The sequence below is a fragment of the Dermacentor albipictus genome, chromosome 4 (assembly GCF_038994185.2).
Source record: "Dermacentor albipictus isolate Rhodes 1998 colony chromosome 4, USDA_Dalb.pri_finalv2, whole genome shotgun sequence".
Taxonomy (NCBI): Eukaryota; Metazoa; Arthropoda; class Arachnida; order Ixodida; family Ixodidae; genus Dermacentor; species Dermacentor albipictus.
Genome location: NC_091824.1, coordinates 145,011,864 through 145,031,868, shown reverse-complemented (window position 1 = coordinate 145,031,868; position 20,005 = coordinate 145,011,864). Strand labels below are relative to the sequence as shown.

Sequence of the window (20,005 nt, the reverse complement as noted above, 5' to 3'; positions counted from 1 at the left end):
TCTGCAAGATGCGGAATCTATCCTGCGAGCGCCATAATTCTCCCTTCACAAGACAAGAGGCTGCGCCGTCGTGCGGGAGAAGCCTCAGCGTGTTTAGACGTGTCCGCGTGTGCCAGACGGCCCGGCGCCGCACCTCCCTTGCCTGGAGGTCACCGCGCGCGCGAACTTTGAACCGGGTGGCCAGCGCGGTCGCTGGTTGGACCCCTCGGACGACCGTCGTGTGCTGACTTTGTATTGGGCCGGTTGAGTGACAATGGGCCTCGGGGATTATAAAAGCAGCGACACGCCGCTCGAAAACAGGATCTGCCGACCCCACCTGGAGAGAGGGTCGCTCCCGACTGGGGTGAGATGTGTCACGCGTTTTCGCCGGACGCCGTCGTGCGAGAACAGTCGCGTTTGTGTGAGCTCTCGGCCCCAGTGCCGATCCGTTCATGTCCTGTATGATAACCTGTATATAATGTATAAAGTCCCTTTTGTTATTCTCATCGACGCCAGGCTCGGAGTCTTCGCTACCAACGCTCTGTCACGAAACGGGTGACGAGCGCTACGGGACCACAAAGCCGTTATCGTGGTGCAGCGGTTGAAGTTCGTAACACTGGCGGCACCGGTTGGGATACCATAACACTGGATGGCAGCTACGGGATTGACCGGCATCAGCTACCTCGGCGCGGTGAGTGCCTGAAGTTTACCTCAAACACCAGACTTTCTCTGACACAGGTTATAGTAGCTCAGGGATTGACTTGGTGTTGCATTGTGTTTAACCTTGTGTGTTTCAAGCCTAGTAAGAGTGTTTTGAAAACCAGGGGATGCTGAGAGGGTAAACAGGGCAGTGTGTGAAATACTTGCATATGTCTTACTAGTAGTGTTATAGTAGCGTACGGCAGGTATATTCAAAAAGGGTAAACAGCAGGAGGACAGTGTGAACGATGGAGAAGTACAAGGTGAAGGAACTTCTCGAAATTTGTGAGGAGTTGGGCATTGAGTTGGGCTCAACCAAAAGAAAGAATGCGATCCTTGAGGTCATGAGGACTGGGGACGTAACGGCTGAGGAAGCCGCTGAGGCCTTGGCGGGTATCAATGAACGTCGGGAAAGGGAGGAGAAGGAACGTTGCGAGCAGGAAAGGAGAGAACAGCAACGTCGCGAGGAGGAAAAGGAGGAAAGGAGAGAACAGCAACGTCGCGAGGAGGAAAAGGAGGAAAGGAGAGAACAGCAACGTCGCGAGGAGGAAAAGGAGGAAAGGAGAGAGATTCGTGAGCACGAGCTTAAAATGAAAGAGTTGGAGACCCGAAATAGCTCGCCAGCGCCTAGTCTCACTTCTAACGTTCCAAGAATACGCGATCAACTTCCACCCTTTGTCGTCGGAGAGGATATGGCCAAATACCTCGTGAAATTTGAGCACGTGTGCGAACGGAATAGCATTGAGCGATCCCTCTGGGCACAGAATCTGTTAGCGTTGCTTCCTGGGGAGGCATCAGACGTAATAACTTGCTTATCGAAAGAGGCGTTTGAGAGCTACAGTGATGTGAAGGAAGCGCTACTGCGGAAGTACAAATTGTCGCCCGAAGCTTTCCGGCAGAGGTTCCGGTATGCAAAAAAGGGTAAGGAGTCGAATGTTGACTTCGCGTTTCGTCTAAAAGCCGACTTGGTGGAATGGCTGAAGGGCGAAGAGGTTTACGACGACCGCGACAAAATTGTCGAATGCATCGCGTTGGAGCAGTTCTACCGTTGCATTGATGAGGATGTCCGGCTCTGGCTGCAAGATAGGCTAAAGGAGGTTAAGCTAAACAAGGCAGCAGAGTTAGCGGAAGAGTATTACACCCGCCGCAGCTTGCACAGCAAGGCAGTGCGCGTAGAAAAGGCAGATAGGAGAGATGGGTTTTCCGGAAAGCCCGAAAAACGGAAATGTTACAATTGCAAAAAGCAAGGGCACATCGCTGGGAACTGCCCAGAGAAAATTGCTTTTGCAACAAAACAGCGAAATGATACGACGCGTTTTTTTGAAAAACGGAAACCGTTAACCTGCTATAATTGCAAAAAGCAAGGGCACATCGCTGCAAGCTGCCCAGAGAGAATTGCTTTTGCAACGATACAGGAAACTCACAAAAACATACGTCTATTGGAGCCCTATGTGCAGGAAATTAAGGTAAACGGCAAGAAGTGCCGAGCACTGCGGGACTCTGCAGCAACTATGGACGTTGTTCACCCGTCTTTCGTCTCCTCGAGTGATTTTACGGGAGAGTGCGTTAGGATACGGCAAGTGGCCGAGAAGGAGAGTGTCTGTTTACCGATCGCAACGGTTAGCATTGAAGGAGAATTTGGGAAACTTAACACCGAAGCCGCTGTGTCAGCCGCCCTCCCGGAGCAATTTTCCTACCTCTTCTCAAATAGCTCGGAGCAGCTGCTGAGGGATCAGGGCAAATCATTCTTTGCCGACGTGGCGTACATGGCCCCCACGCGATCCAAAGCGCGCCCGCTGTCGAGGGAACTTGACTTAGCGTCGGGAAGCGAAAGGCGGTGCGGCACACGGACCGATCACGGTAACTTGAGTGGCGAGCAGTCACGGGAGAGGCAGAGCTCGGAGGCTGGCCTAGACGAGCGGGTCCTGGAAGTGAGTGGGAGTGACGCGTGCAGTGCTAGCCGCGATATAGACTCGACGCCGCAATTAGGCGACGCGGGCTCCGCACTCGCTCCGGTTTCCGCCAGCCGGCAGGAGCAGGCTGCAGTTGAAAGAAAAAGTCTGATTCGCGAGCAACAGGAAGATTGTTCATTAGCCGATCTGAGGAAGAGCGTCAAACGGGGAGTGGAAAAAAAGGGGGTTTCATTTGGCAAGGAACCTGGCTTATTGTACCGCCGCTACACGGATAAGCAGGGTCGCAAATATAAGCAGCTTCAGATTCCGCGAAAATATCGCCGGGAAAAATGAATGACCTCATTTGCTTCCTCAGAAGTATGTTTTTGGTCCAAAGCGATTTCAAGGGGACCATTCTATTTGTAATTATTATTGCTGATTAATAATTGTTTCTATTTTGGTGTGTTGTTGATTTGAAAACTGATTGTTTAAGCCTTGTGTGCTAGATCGTACACCTGCCTCTTGTTGCAGCGGGAGAAAAAAGGGGAAAACAATTTAGTTAGGTTGATTTGAATTATGGCCTTGTCTGGTGTTTGACGGGAGACAGAGGGCACTTGTTCGTGTTGGGTGTTGCCTTTTGCCGGTCGGTTTTGCAAGCTGCAGAACGACCAAGCGGGACCAGTGGCGAGAAGCAAGGTCTTAGGAACGACCCGAGCGGAGCTGGTCAAGGTGCCTTGGCGACGACGTGGTGAGCAGAGCTCCTGTCCTGGCGAGTCGGACCTGGGCACGTGAGGTTACCTGGCGTCCCGACACTGGACGTGAACTTGGACGAGCCTGACGAACGTGCGCGCCTGGCATCCGAGCCACGTGGAGGCAGCTCGTCTTCCCGGCGCCTTATCTGAGGGCGGGGATGCTGTTGTGCCATTACCACAAGCCCGGATTCCGAATCTGCAAGATGCGGAATCTATCCTGCGAGCGCCATAATTCTCCCTTCACAAGACAAGAGGCTGCGCCGTCGTGCGGGAGAAGCCTCAGCGTGTTTAGACGTGTCCGCGTGTGCCAGACGGCCCGGCGCCGCACCTCCCTTGCCTGGAGGTCACCGCGCGCGCGAACTTTGAACCGGGTGGCCAGCGCGGTCGCTGGTTGGACCCCTCGGACGACCGTCGTGTGCTGACTTTGTATTGGGCCGGTTGAGTGACAATGGGCCTCGGGGATTATAAAAGCAGCGACACGCCGCTCGAAAACAGGATCTGCCGACCCCACCTGGAGAGAGGGTCGCTCCCGACTGGGGTGAGATGTGTCACGCGTTTTCGCCGGACGCCGTCGTGCGAGAACAGTCGCGTTTGTGTGAGCTCTCGGCCCCAGTGCCGATCCGTTCATGTCCTGTATGATAACCTGTATATAATGTATAAAGTCCCTTTTGTTATTCTCATCGACGCCAGGCTCGAAGTCTTCGCTACCAACGCTCTGTCACGAAACGGGTGACGAGCGCTACGGGACCACAAAGCCGTTATCGTGGTGCAGCGGTTGAAGTTCGTAACACTGGCGGCACCGGTTGGGATTCCATAACAAGAGGCAGAAGGAAAATTACATGAAGAAGTCAACATAAAACCTACAAACACTCTAGGGCGGAGCGAGTGCCAGTGGATAAAATATCCAACAATAAGAAATGCAGCCATCGTGGAAACAAAGGCGAAGAGGCTGACGCGGAACGAAAGAAAAAAGAATGCAGTGCGGCGTCCGCCCGAGCGAATAGCAAAGCGAACTTGCCTCGTGCGCTCGCCGCATACAAAGCGCGACCCTCTGCGTCAACGCGGACTGCCTCCTTTCGTACTTTGGAACCGAAATAGGCTTGCCGAGATTTCTGCGAGGGGAGAGACGCGCAGGTATTTTTTTTTTCCTCTCTTTCTTCTCTCAAAGTGAGTCACGGGTCTTTCTTTTTTGCCTGATTACTTGCGCCGTCTCTGCCCACGCCGTCGTCTGGCCTCGCCTCTCCTTTACGTCTGGAGTGCGGTGAGCGCGAGCAACTCCCGAGCACTCGCGCAGCAAGGATTGCAAATCAGTTGCCGCGCGTCTGCGGCGTCGCACGACGCGCAAAACGTTTCTTGTTCGCACGCGACAACGAGCGCGCGGCGGTGATCTCCTTTGGTCGTGAATTGTGACCTTCGCTGTACGGGCAACTTTCGATGCTCGTTAAACTAAACCTGTCTTGACCTTTTCGAGCGATGGTCGAAGCACGAAGCACGAGGGAGCATAAAGGGAAGCGCTGGTTTGCTGTTACACGCTGCACTCGAACATCTCGCGATTGAAAAGAATTCGCTTATCGAGGCTTGTACACTCAGTAGAATGAAACCGCCGTATTTCTTCTCTGTAGCTTCACACGGTATAAAAAAAAATCAGGTTAAACGACGTTTTGACAGTACGCATAACGCGCACACTCAAGAACTTTAGGCATTCTGAAAAGCCATCAAGAGAGCTGTTCAACAAGCAAGCGATACAATATCGAAATGCAGCAACCCATAAAACATGTGCTGCTTTCCACAGGCGCATGTAGCGAGTATATACTTGAACGTTGTTTTAAACGCAAACAATTGCTTGAAAGTAAACTAACAGACGCATTGGTGGTAAACGTTAAGCTGCAACGTGCAGAGAAAGACGGGAAGCAAAACAGAAGCAAGCAAGGAGACGTTAAAAAAATGTCGGCGAGCGAAAGGGTTGCCGAAAGGGCGAGGGAACCCCGAAACAGGAAGTGCCTAGACTACTGTCGGCCCGCGGCGTCGACGACCCGCTAGTGGAGGGCATTTTTAGCCTAGCGGGTCCACAGACCGCTGTATAAAAGAACGCGGCGGGCCGCGGCTCGCGCCCAAAGAGCCGGCACCGGGCTCAAACTGCACCGCGCGTTTTCTCCTCGCTTCGAGAAAACCGGTGCTTTGAGTCAAGGCGATTTACTTTTCCTTTCATCCACTTATCTTTTTTTATTGCTCTTTATAGCCGAATAACTTCGTCAAGCGATAACGAAACTAACCCGAGCCTTAGTAGTCGTGTTTCCTTTTTTATCACGCATACGAGTCACGCATACGAGTCACGCATACGAATCATCGAACTTCGCCCTCATCGAACCTTTCTTCGCCGCCTCGACCTCACGGCACAGGTAACTGTGCACACCGATGAAGACAACGACGACTGTAACGACGACTACCTTCCTTACTGAAGAAGGCGTTGTTTGATTTCCTTTTGTGGAACTTGCTACCTTTCAACAACGTTGTGGACGCTTTTCTTTAATTCACCGTCCTGTTCTTGAAACAAGAGAACGACGACCCTACGCAACTGTAACAGCCTTTCGTACGTATGTTTCGCTCCCTTCCCGTCAGAACTGGAAAGGCGAAGAAGTTGGCGGGGGCTTGACAACGGTGATCTGAGGAACAAGCCGTACCGACGACCCCAACGCTACGATGGTTTCTCAGAAGTGCCTCGTGCTGTTCGCCGCCTCCACGGTGCTTTGGAATTTCCACGGAGTCGACATCCTACAGCCTCTTCGGAGACTTTGGAAAGGAAAGAAGAGTAAGTGAGCGCTACCCTTTTCTCGCTTTTCACCGCCCTCTCCTCCTCTCGATATATTTTTCTATCTATATATGTGACCGTTTGTTATGTATTTTTATCACTGGAGTGACGAAACGATTCCTCAGCAATCAAAGCATGGTCTTCGTGCTCAGCCACGATTGGCAAGCCAATCGTTCCGAGACGTAACTATTGCGCAACTTCTTTGAAAGGCTGTGGCGTGTACACGGGGGAAGGCCACGTATATACCTTGTATTTCTCGACGAAATGGCATGTGGTGCAATTACTACGGATGTCATCCCGCGTTAGCAGCGATTGCATCGCCGTCCGCATTCCGGACTTCCTGCATGCTTACCTACCTGGCGGAAACAAAAGTAACCTCAGATAATGCCCAGCTCATGTGCTCATACAACCGATAGCGGACAGCCCCATATGGGACGAGACGTGGGCTGTTCGGATTTACCGCATTGGATCGTCAGGTAATTGGCTGCCAACAGGGAAGCACCGCTTATGGAAAGGCAGTTTCAGCTCGCCGTAAGATGTGCTACCCACTGCCCCGAAGAGTTCAGCATTGAGTCCACACGAGGGGACACGAAATAGAAGGGTGTGGCGAATAGTACATTCCAAGTATACGGTACTTGGTATAAAGCTGCACAGTTCTGTATTTTAGAGGTAACCGGTGCTCCTTAACTAGAATGACTGCAATATCTGTATGAGTTTGAATGCTCCGAACGATTTTCGCCAGGTCCCAAGTTTACATCAATCGAAGCATAATTTACAGAAATGAACCACGGGTAATTGCGCTGCGGAGCGTCATGCTACATCATTTAAAGCGTGACACAGAAGTTAAATGTACACTGTGCCCTTTAAAATTTAATACCACTGATGCTGACTTCAGAAATAAGGAAAAAGAACCAAAATATCTAAGCCATCACGGCTGTTACGAAACAAAAATTTCCGGGGAAAGAAAGCACTTTTGCTGTGGACAGGAGTGCTTCAACGGTCGCCGGCGGCGTTCCACAAGGAAACACACTTTGTCAAGCTGCGGTCTGCGGCATGCTCAAGTAACGCTGCGTTTCCGACCGCTACGTATGAAGTCCAACCATATGTGAAATGCAAATTACACTCTCCGGTGCGCCCCAGCCTGCGTTGCTATCTGCTTGCATTTGATCCACGCGGCCGCTCTTCTTTCCTTTCCGAGTCGTGTCACTCGGAATTCTGACGACACCGCTGTGCCTGTTTTCTGAACTGCCGTGCGCAGCGAAGTGCGTCTCTTTTTTTTTTCTTTTTTAACTGCTCTCTTTGCCATTCTTCACAACCTGCTTTATAAGTTAGTGTTTCCACCGATCACACTGCATGCATATTTGCGTCGTCTGCTTGCAATAATTTAAGGACGCCGCAGACGTCAGGCTGGGTCTAGGAGTCGTTGAAGTTACTTCTCTTGGCAGTCAGCCTTGATACCTCATCTGACGGTTGAATATTTGTATTAAAATTCTGAATGAGTTCTTCCGTGCGTTATTCCAGTCAAATACAATATTAGCCTGCACAGATCACAGACATGTTTTCCTTGAAGCACGCAAGACTGGAAGCGTTGATGCAGAAGGTCAGTTTCCCCTTTTATCCAAATGAAGGGATGCGGCATGTGTGAATATCTGTAACTCAAAAAAAAAGTTTTGAATTGTTTCTATCTTTTTTCCTATTTATAATGTTCTGTCGTTTGATCTGTTTCCCTTTTCATTTTTAAAAATTATTTGAGCTACAATTTTGGAATAGTGGTTTCTTCAGACAGATGAACGTTGCACAACGTCACCGATAATAAACAGCAACAGTGACTATATAGGGTGTCCCAGCTAACTTCAGCCAAGCTGTTCAACCAAAATGAAATATTATGTTTTTAAATATGGTGCAAGATACGACCTCAAGTTCTAAGGTGTTCCGTCGTCATACCTTTGACGATCGAACACACTAGACGTTAAAGTTAAATTTTGCACGTTCTTTTATTAATATATCTTTCTTCTTTCTTTTTTTCAACAGCTTGGCTGAACTGAGCTAGCACACACGGTAGATACTATACGTCAGACCGAAGTAACTACAAGGCACAAGAACATGTAACGCCGTTCTCATCTTCAGCGAGGGAAAAGCTGAAACCTTGAATTTAAGGATGATGGAGTACTGGGGCGCTATAACGTAAAGGCTATTCCAAACTTTTATATTCCAATTCTGCAATCAGCCCTCCGCGACTGGTCAAAAACGTTTTCGGGCCACCCCCGCTTCACCTGTCTGTCACGTGACGTCACGAAAACCGCGATAGCTCTCCATCTGATATGCCGTTTACACGCTGATTATGCATGATTTGACCGAACAAAAGAAAAAAATTGTTATTCCTGATTCGACGCCTTTTCCCCATTAGCCCTCCACTACTGGTCAAGAGTTTTCGGGCTGCACCCACTTCACCTGCCTTTCACGCGACGTCACAAAACAGCGAAAACTCACCGGGTCAAAGTGAAGTGTGCGCGTTAAAAATGCATTATTATGCCGAACAAAACTGAATTTTCTTCGGAATAGCCGCAGCCTGCCCCGTTCCGAAAGGAATAAAAGATGGTTGCCGCCAATCATTCCGGCACTGGCTAACCGCACGTGCCGGAGAGCGTGGGTTTATTTACGTGTAGTAAAACTTCTTGCTCGGCCTTGTAACGTTTTCGAGCACTTTAGGCACGTTTACGACCTCGTTCTGCCAACGCCTCTTTGCTGAGGATCCGTTTTAGTGTAATTCTTAAGCTTCCGTTGCATGCCGCCGTGATTTTAGATCAGCCGCCGCAAGCCAAGTAAGACAAAGCGGACCAATCGCATACGCCGGCTTCACACTCTTCATCCGGTTATCGATTTTCAGTGCAGTGGCTCGGCCCCATCGAATCCCTCTCCACTTGAGCCGTGCTCCTCGCCTCTTATCAGCCAATTATATAAGACAATCCGCTCAGTGTAGGCAATGTTATTCGTTTTTAAAGCAAGCAAAAGTGACCTCCTATGATCGAGGAGAGCGCTTGATTGACCTGTTCAGACGCAAGTGTGACGTCAGGAGATTGGAACAAAAGCATATTGGAATAATTTAAGCTATATTGCCCCTGGGCTGCGAAGCAACACTGTGGACAAGGACGTCAAGACTTAGGGCACTAGGCATACATGAAGCACCGACGAAGAACTGTTTAATGACAGCGATGGAAAGAAACATATATAGCGGGAGGCCACTACAACACATTATTGAAATGAGAGATGGCCGAATATCAACTCGGTCGAATACGAATAGTAAGTATCGAACATCGAATCGCACGTCACATATATAGCCAAACGCAGACGCATGTTTTTACAGAAGGAACATTATGCCTTTACTGACTAGTGAAAAGGACAGTTAACTATAAGGGTTCAGTCTCACACACAAGATCACTAGTTACCATTAAAAAACTGCACCAATAGCCCCTTATCGTTCTTATAGTCTGGTTGCACGCAAACTTCCCTATAATGAATGGATGCTGTATGAATAGCTTTCCAAAAAATGCTTAATAAATTGTTGGCGAGAAAAGATCAGGAATTTTCAGCTCTCTACTTTTGTTCTAAGTTACTCGTAAAATTGAACGCCATTTTAAATAACCCCGCCTTGTTTCTTGGATTGCCAGTATTCCTAAGTGTCGCTCACTATTTGTTTCTTTAATTTCTGTTAGTTCATGTACTATTAGGGTTACGTCCGGCATCCCGGTATTAGATATCTTACTATATTTAATCTATATCAATGATCAGACACGTAACACCTTATCTAAAATAGCGCTTTATGCTGATGAAATTATTAATTCCATTACTGACAATTATCGGCTTCTTGAATCCCTTCTGTTCTTTTTTGCGGGGTGTAAAATATAGCAAATGAATATTCATTGCAGTAAAACAGTTGTTATCTCATTTATTAACCGATGTAACCCCTTCCTTCTTGATCATTCTTTGAATGGCGTTAAGCTAGCACGAGTGTTTCAGTATAAGTATTTCTTTATTTTCACAGAAAATCTTCCTTGGTCTAACCACATCAAATTTGTAAACAAGAAAGCACTTTTAAATCAGGTCAATTCCGTCTCATTTTCACTATACTGTGTGTCCCAGCTAACTTTGCTAAGCTGTTCAATGAGAAAAAAAATTTCAAAAGCACGGTGCAAAATACAACTATAAAACTACGGTTTTCGATCGTCAGAGGTCTCAAGGCTGAACATTGCAAGTCCTAAGATCGCATGTTACACCCTGTCTTTTTTTTTTTTTTCGTCGGACAGCTTGGCTCTCAGCTGGGACACATAATAGATGCCTCGCGCGATACTAGCTGCTCTTATATAAAACAATAATTCATCCCTTTCTTGAATACGCCTATGTGGTTTGGTACCCATTAAATAGCATGAAATAACTTCACTTGAATCTGTGCAAAACAAATATATTTGTTTCATATGAAATGATTACAGTTTTTCAGCTATAGAGACACAGCATTCCCTAAAATTCCAACCACTCTTGCTGCGTTATCACACTGAACCTCTAAAGCTTCGACATGTCGTCATTTACTCCATCTCTGGTATTTATTGCGGCTGCGGCTGCATTACACTTAATAAAGAATATTGTAGTAGTAGTTCCCATTTTTTGGACTTCATACCTTTTTTTTTGCGCAGACTGTTTCTTTCTTTCTTTTTTGCACGTAAAATACAACACTGGAACTCACTATCCCGTCCCAATCGTACCTTGCCATTAAATACGCTTTTAGTCGCCGCAGGAGAGTACTTCTCAAATGTGTAGATTATCTTCACTGTAATTATTTTTTTTCTTGTTTTTGCTTGCGTTCACTTGCCTATGTTAACTGCTTTCAGACTGTTCACTTGTGTTTGCCTTGTATGCTAGTTTACTGTTCCCACTGTAGTTATAGTGCTATAATATGGCTGTAGTTCGTGTAAATAAATAAATAAATAAATAAATAGCGATACACGTGGTTGTGCAGATGCAAGATTGAAAACGCTACAGAAAGGAAATTATTGAATGACAGACAGTAAAGGAATAACAGCCTCTTATTGAGTGCAGGCGCAAACGCTTCAAGATATCTTCAAGAAAACGGTAACACTGGGCGCTCACTAAAGAGCTAACCTCATTGTTAGGCTGGTCTTCCCTCTCCCCGTCGCTAAAAGGGGCACGTTGACACGTGACCCGGAAAAGTTGATCTACCACGACGTCTTCCTCAAGCACACGTTTCTTTTTTCTTGGTGTTTCATTGCTTGCAACATCATGGAAGCTGGACAAACGTATAGCAGTTTGACGAGCGGAACCACGTGCATGCTACGAATTCTTCGAACCGTTTGGCGCCGAGCCACTTTCACTCTGGGGCCGCTTTCCACTTCCGCTCTGAACTTATATACTTTCTGTCACTTTTCAAACAACGCTCGAACCCCGGTTGAGCTGGGTGGGGATAGGTGGAGTGGTGAAGGGAAGGGTCAGGCAACTGAGGAAAGGAGCTCGCAGGAACGCAAGTAAGGCTGCTTCAAAAACAGCGCGCACACCGTCATTGTTTTGATGCTTTGTGTATGTTCAGAGTAATGAGCTCACCGGCTGAAGCGGCACCAATGCTTTTGCCTCGTTCCGATTGGCTCGCGCGCGGCGCGCACGAAGCCAGGTCATTTTCTTCTAACGCGTGTGGCCGGCTCCGTGAGGTGACGTCACGGGACTTCTCTCCCTGCCGGCAGAGCTCGATATAGTCGGCAAGACGAAGTGCTGGCGGCGCATTCCCGGAGAACGAACTCGCTTTGCCGGGTCGAAGACCCCGTCTCGCGGAGCTTAAACCCGCCAGTCCCCGCCGGCCCGGCGCAGCGGGCACCGCACCGCTGGCCGACGCGTCTGGGCGTGCGCTGCGTCCACGCGGTGATGAACACGCGACGACTTGACGGGCCGTCGTCGTCCCATGCGGGTCCAGCGGTGCACACGAAACGCTGTCACGGTGCCTCTGGAGGCGAATCGCGACGGCGTCAGGAACGGTTGTGGGTCTCGTGTGTCATCATGAGTTATTGCGTGGTCTGCTTGGCTACAGTAGCATTTCGTGTTAGCTGGAAAGGGACTGCGAGCGCGGGCCTTAGTAATAATAATATGCAGCACACCAGCGGACGAAACACTGGCAAAAAGAAAGAAGAGAGAGACGGACACATAGCGCTTGTGTGCCCGTCTCTGTTTTTGTCAGTATTTAGTCTGCTGATGGGCTGCATGTTAAAGTGGATAACCAAGTAGACCGGTCACGCGCTTTGCTTCAATTCTAAGCGTAGTCCTCACGCAGGATAGTAGGTTCGTGATAAATTCTTATGACGGTAATAGAATGCGAAGTCATGAGATACGTGAGTTTCTCGCAATGTTCTCCAACCGGCGGTTTTTCATTTTTAATGAAGATGGATAAGCAGGAGTACGGGAATTGACGAAAACACAGGCAATGGATATATATATATATATATATATATATATATATATATATATATATATATATATATATATATATATATATATATATATATATATATATATATATATATATAATGCACTGAATGCTTCAACGGGCTTGTTTACGTACTCGAGAGGTGTACAAGTGTGCCATGTTTAAAGCTTTTTAGAGATGAAACACATACAGCGATAAGATGGCTGACAAACGGGTGTGCGCTGAAAGATCGATTAATCTATAGTGTGGGCTTTTCGTTAGGTTTCCTGTGCTTAAAGAAGAAATTTGAGGCATCAAACTCAGCGTAGCAAGAATGATACACCGGGCTTTGTGGAGTGCCCTTAAGCTAATGGGATATTGTCAAAATTTTCCAGAGAACGAAGACACGCACGAAATTGCATAACGTCTACAATAGCGACTGACTAAAAAGGACAGCTGGCCCATATAAAGCGGTAATGCGGATGTCTTCCGGTATCGGAGCGTGAGAGAGAGAAAGCGTATGCAATTCCTTCTCTTTTATTTTTCTGGTCCACTCTCTTGCCTAAAACTTGGAAGCACTGGCTGAATCCCAATGCTTTAGACCAGAAGAGAAATGAAGGACGAAAATTCTGGGCGATGCTTCGCCCTGAATGGGCGTCGGTTTATGACGAGAGGGCGTTGCCCTGCGACTCGCCCCGTAATCTCTACGGAAAGAGGAGGGAAACAAAATTGATTCCCATATATGCTGCGGCCACTCATCTTGCCGTCGAACGTTAAAAAAAGTAGGGCAGCCTGTGGCTAGCAATATTCACTTTCGTTTTACGTCGTCTCTTTCTTTTCATAGGCTGCGTGACAAGCGCGCTGCTGCTTCATCTATCGGAACTTTGATTCAATTTCTGCACTGAGGATGTTTAAGACCATATCGATCCGGCCTGAAGCTTCTAAATTTGGCCGCTGTCTTGCGCCACAACCATTTAAAGTGCAGTTCATACGCCCCGCGCTTCAATTTCGTGGGGCGTTTTTGCCCGCTTTCGAAAGGAACAAATTAGGTTTTTGCAATCAACGACCGAGAGGAAGTTATTATACATCGGGGAAATAGAAAGCCGGCCTGTTCACAGGAAATAGGGAATATTGAAGCGTGAGGATGTTGTATCCTGCTGGTCCCGTATCCACTCGTTGGTTGCTTATTTTCCGCTACTCCGAGATGTAACAAGATAGCATCTTTGTTGGACTTCCCGCTTACGGTCACGGAGGTAAAGAATCATGTGCTTTTAAAATCAAAGCATACTTGATAACGAAAAGACAATTGAACGTTGCAGCCAGAAATGTTTGGCGCTGGGTATCACTATCCCAAAACAAATTTCCAGCGTTGTGAAAGTGGCTGCAAGCACGTTCTCCGTATACCATTACCGTCAGCATGCAACGAAATACGGCGTGCTAAGAAAACATTTCAGATACCTCAACGTGGCGTAAGGTTCTGGCTGACGCGTTATAAAGTAAGATGTCGTTGCATCAGATCAAGTACTTATATATGCATTAAAGAAAACAGGGACTCGACGTTGTCTATTTCCCAAATGAAAAAAAAAATGTGTTGGGTTGTCCCTGTTGACTCAGCGCACGTAGGTAGACATGTTACCATCCGCTCTTGAAAATAAAATTTGATAAACGCGTTCGGAACGGTTGAATTATTATTAAAACTAGCTGGGTGTTTGACATCAGTTCGATCGACGTCAAACACATATAAACTCAATAATTGAGCAGATGAATTGATGGCTAACACTCTAGCGGTGTTCTTGTTCTTCCAAAGGTGAACGTGGTAGTTATATATGTCAGTATAGGAAGTATGCGCCCTGATCACATTCACTAGAAATGTAATGGCAAATCCTGCAGAGGATAGCACTGTAGAATTCATTGCGTCGATTCCTGTGTAGCTAGAACCTGTTCCCGTTTTAGCAGAGCAACGAAACATGAAAGTCGGTATTCGGCGCTGCTGTTCGCCTTCCCTCTTTTATCTATGGCGGATTGCACGCCGCTGTGCTTCTTCGTCATTGCGTTTGAACACCTAGCCGCATATTTCCAATACATGCGTTCAGTAATAGTTTTTTTTTCTCTTATTACGCTTCCTTGACTGAAGTAGGATTTGTTCTGGCATGTATCTGTCTGAATTCAAGGACTTGACATTTTGTCGGGCTTGACATACGCATACCAAAGTATACTCGAGCCTTCTACACCCACGGGACGTCTGCCGGGATGTCTGGGTGCGCATTAACAAAAGGCTCTTATGCTAGGATTGTCCGTAAGAAGAAATACTAGTCAGTCCAGGTAATGGACATATTATTAGCGCGGGCGGTTGGAAAATGGCACAAACTGCTTACAGACAGAAATATTGGTGAATATGGGCACTGCTTATATAACTGTCACAATCCAGGGTGCGACTATGGATGGATGTGTGGACACCTTCCAGCGATCGCTCTATGTTCCCGTACTTCGTTCATCCCTGGCAAAGGTCGTTCTTGCAACATCTCAGGGTTAAATTTCTTACTCCCCTCTAGGTTGCTTCAAGCAGCCAGAAAAAAAAAATATCTTTGTGGTATAAGGCCCATTCTTTTGCAACTCCGGCCCGCCTTGCGAAAATGCTTATAGCCGGGGCACGTTACATCACTGCACAACCGAGATTCCACGGAGATCGCTTAGCCTGTACTTTGCATGCAGGTGTGCACGCTCAAAGTTTCACGGAGGCGGCTATTTTCGAAACTGCTTTATTACGCCTGTTTTCCTCCTTATCTTCCTCGCATGCTTCACTTTCAGTCTTCAAGAGTGACGTCTCCTTTTACCTTCTTATTTCGTATTTTTTTTATTATCAAGCCCATTCTCTGCATTCTGAAGTTCCACACGTGTGCACGTCGACCACGCAACCTCCCTGGTTCGTGGGTTGGTGCAGCTGGGGCTAGTTAACTCGTACCAACTGCCGAGCTACGCGTGTGCGATGGTGGCGTCCTCTGGCCTATGGTACGAAACCATCTATCAATCATGTTTCGCAACGTCGTCCGTTAGAGCGTCTTGCCGACTCAAAAGTCTTCGCACGGGAACATCGATCAACCAACCACGCGAAGCGCGTGGCCGTTGTGGCGAAACATGCTAGAGGAAACGCGGGCGTGTGCTGACGAGTGCTGCGGTGCGCGAGGTGCGAACCCTCCCGACCGCCGGTGTATAGCAATGCGAGAAAAGAAGAGTTCGTTGGCCGGGCATAGCACTGCATGCGCCGCCAGCGCAGTCCTTCCATTCTGGGAGTCGCCCGCCTGCCGTGAGCGCGCGATTCGTCGGCGCCACATCCGTAGTTGCTGCGCAGCCGGCGAGACGGGAATAGAGCCACGCGTCTGAGATCTCGACGGCCGGTCGTGGCACGCCATTCACACAAGACGATGCATCGGGAACGCGTGGCATGTGTATAGGTCACGAGGAGCGTGCATGCATAAACGTACGCATATATCGTGCCTGCGCCGACTCTAGAGTCGCACACGTGAACTATACATAAACCAAACGAAAGTCGGTGGACTGTGTGAAGACGGGGCAGGGCATCACTTATTCATCGCGCAGTAAATCCTAGTGACCGTACATTACCTATTGCACAATTGCTATAACCTTCCACCTTCAGCGAAATACAGAGCAGCGGCTTGTGCGAGGGAGACGGGGCAAGCTTTCTTTCCATTGTAAAACTCGAGTTACCAGTCATCTCACGATGTTTGGCACGTTGTAGCTGTCACTAAAGGATGTTTTGAAATAGTAATGCACAGTATTCAGTCCCTGTGTATGCTAAAGTATGCAGTCGTTTTTTATCAAAACTATCAAGCTAATATGGCATCGCGTCTTCCTACAGAGTCGACCACCGCGACGAAAAGTAAAACGTAAATAAAATCATAAGCCAGATGCAGAAAGTCAAGCTCCATTACGAGCTCCGACTATCTGTAGCCGCAACGATGAATCAAAGTGGACGAGAATACCTCTTGTGACGCAGCTCATTCTGAATCAGTGAAACACCTAATTCAGCTATGTTGTATAGCCGGGCCATTGAATACACCGCCACGCTACGAGTGACAAACATATGCACCGCTGATTGATTATTATACTGGTGGGCTCAATTGAGGTTCCCGATGCACTGTGCGAAATGAAGGAAACGCTAATGCGTAGGCTTCTTTTCACGATCTCTTTAATGACCAGATTCGCACATCTACGGTGATCGAAAAGATGGCTAAGTATCACTGCCGACTTCATCACTCGCTTCCCTTTCCCCCATTCTTCGTCGCCATAATCTGAAGCCGGGCTTAAATGCCTATTTTACCTTGCTTGCCCATAATACGCTTCCGTTTCACCGGAGGGGCGTGTAGGCGGCGTTCGATATTCCAAAATTCCGGCTTGAATGACAGGCCATTACGCGTGTTTCGCGCAGAATTCAAGCCAGTCTATAACAGAGTTGAAACACGTTACGGGGCAGGATGGGATATAACATAAAGGCCTAAAGGATGAAGAAAAAAGTTGTGGAGGAAGGGGAGGAGGTGACGGCGCGGGAGGGGAAGGGAGAGGAGGGAACCGCGAGGCTCCGTATCGCCGTCTTCCCGACGTTCAGACGCCGTACCGCTTCACCAGCGCCCTCGATCGCATTCGACGCCTTCCATTAGCCACCTGCGCGCGAGCGCTTCTCCTATACCTTCGTGTTGCTCGGTATCACCGCCTACTCTCTCGCGCTTCACACGCAAAATGTCAGACGTGTGCTCGCTGTGCAACTACGTGCAGCCCGTTATACGAGCAGGAAATGGAAGCTCTGACACAGTGGAAGACGGCGTAATGAAAACTGTTTCTCATTTTCTTGTGCGTTCTTTTCCCTTTATTTCGTTGTAGGATGGCTCCGCTGGCGTGCTTTTTCAGCGCATATTTTCTGGGCATCATTGCTCCCTTTCTATGTCATCGCGAAATCGCCCGCACATGCATGGTATACTCAATTCATCAGTGATGAAGTTTCCTTGCACTGGCATTTCTTTGTGGATTTCTTTTGTGCGTGCGTGTGCGTTTGTAGGCGTTATTCTTTGTCTTCGTATCAGGAAACGCATCCGCGCCAGTCCTAGTGTGTTTCCTTCTTTGTCCCTTGTTGTTTGCGCAGTTACATGATGCATTTCAATATCTCATTTCGGCTGAAATGTGCTGAAGAGCTGAGCCATCTCAATGGTGATATGCTCTGAGGACATCAAGTAACTCTGTGCGTGTGTGTGTGTGTGTGGTAAACTCTCTTTAATAACAAAATCATGGTAAAGAATATCTCGCGCACTCTTCTCATGCTAACTTGCTTTTAGCAGGGTAGGAAATGAACAAGGCATAAGCTTATACGCTAATATTAATGATGACCATATAATACAGTTATTCCACCTTTTGTGAAAAACTTACTTATAAAATGCGGGACCATCACGAATGTCAGTCAATCGCAATGAAATTTTATAATGCGCAATTGCAGAAAAGTTGCCTAAAAATTTAGGTCGATATTAGTGTAACAACAGAATTGATTATGTTGAAAATTCGATGCTAAATGTATTTTTCGTGAAATGTTTCCGTACTTTGCCGTAAAGAAAGAATGGTCAGTGGAATTTGAGACAAACGAGAAAATCTTTATCCTCGGACACTCCACTGCATTGGCGAAGATAAAAGAAACAACGCACTATGATGTCGAATCTCTTCTTTGCGTCTATGTTTGTTTGTTTTGTAAGGTTGCTTTTTTTCTAACTGCTTTGCAGAAAAAATAGCCCTGTTCGGTCCTCCTTTACAATAAATGCGCATTAGTCCATACTCATATAACCACTTGTCACGCCACCCTATTTTAGCAGTAAGCTAAACAAGATGGCTAAACAAAAGCTGAACACAGGGAGTTCGACGTATCTCGTGCCAAAATTTAGAAATACGCGAGCGTCATGTAGCTGGACAGAACCAAATTGATAATGTTTGCCGTTGCTTGTAGCGCTTCAGACTATATTACCTGTATTTCGTGCAATTACATAATTGTTTATTAACAATTAATTAACTTCTCAAATAATATAGTCAGAGAAATAGTGCCAATCAAAAGATTGTAGACCATTAGGAAAAATTCCCGATCCATTTTTCTGTTGTTTTATACGTGCTGCATAAAAATTCTTTCCAATCCTGAAAGAAGCCCGTAAAGGCATGTTCTTGTGTCTTGTGGGCAGTTTGAAAAAGCTAAATATAAGAAAAGAAAAAACATTAGTTGCACCAACTTTTTAAAAAATGCCTGTAGTAAATAACATAATTCTATCCCTTGATTTAAATTACTCGTTGAGGCGGCCATTACATCTCCGAGAAATCAACATGCTTAACTGAATAATTAACATAGATACGCTGATTACCTTCTAATTGTTTTATTGCACATATTTTAATATATGAGTACGCAAGGCACATCGACTTAGAACGAATTCTTAGGACTGTGTCATTTTCAAGATATTAATTTTCAAAGTGTCCAACGAAATGAAATAGCGTTCCAGATATCTTGCTGCTTCAGTTTTTCTTAAACGCTTTCTTTGAAAAGTAATTGGACCAACATTACATTCTTACCGCAGGTTTCACGGCGCATATCTCGAAATCGCTTCCATCCTTAGAGTTGGATCGTTCTAATTCGATATTTGCCTACAGCAGGGAGGAGGAGGAAGAACTTTATTAAAAAAAAAAAACAGTCAATGAACGTCAGAAGAGAAATGCTTCTCTCCCTTCGCCCCTAGCCGTCGGCCGGAATGCCTTGAGACGCAGCAGCAGCAAGGGCTTTACCGATGATGTCCCGCTGGACGTTGGGGTCTGGGCTGCGGAGCAAAGCCTCCCAGGATTCTAGAGTTCGCGAGCTATCATGTTTAGCCGGACATGTCCACACCATGTGAACCAGATTTGCTGCCTCATCACAGAACCTGCACTTTGACCTGTACACTCCTGGATGCCACTTGCTGTAGAGTACGGGGTTTGGAAAAACCCCCGTCTGCAATTTCCTCCACATAACCTCATCTTTCTTACTGAGCGTTCTGTCCGCTCCCGGGTAGATTTGGCGATTTAGTCTGTAGTATGCTATTAAACAGGGAAGGAGGACCCAGGCAGCTTGTTCTGCTCGTTTGGGCACCAGCTCACCAGGGACTTAGAGGGAACGAGGAGGCTCATTCGGTCGCCCGAGGTCTCACTTACCGGTCGACCCCCGGAAGCCCCCAAACCACCGAAACTATAATCAGAAGAGAGGATATGCGCGCATACCATGAAATCATAGCATACTACAGCAGGGAAAAACATAAAACAATGTCGAAAACTTCAAAAGAATACTTTTAATCGCAAATTCTATGAGAGAGGCGAAGGGGGCCAAAACTCCTCATGTTCCAGCCAT

The 20,005-nt window shown here is 47.2% G+C and overlaps 1 protein-coding gene across 2 annotated transcripts in view; it reads left to right on the top strand.

Moving 5' to 3' along the window:
* Positions 1-5,428: 5,428 nt before the first annotated feature.
* rols (rolling pebbles) overlaps positions 5,429-20,005 on the top strand; it is a 284,667-nt gene continuing 270,090 nt past the window's right edge. For both annotated transcript variants that reach the window (XM_065432123.1, XM_065432120.1), the window contains exon 1: positions 5,429-6,131. In XM_065432123.1, coding sequence (XP_065288195.1) covers positions 6,023-6,131 — 109 coding nt within the window. In that variant the 5' untranslated portion in view covers positions 5,429-6,022. The remainder of the gene's footprint in view (positions 6,132-20,005) is intronic.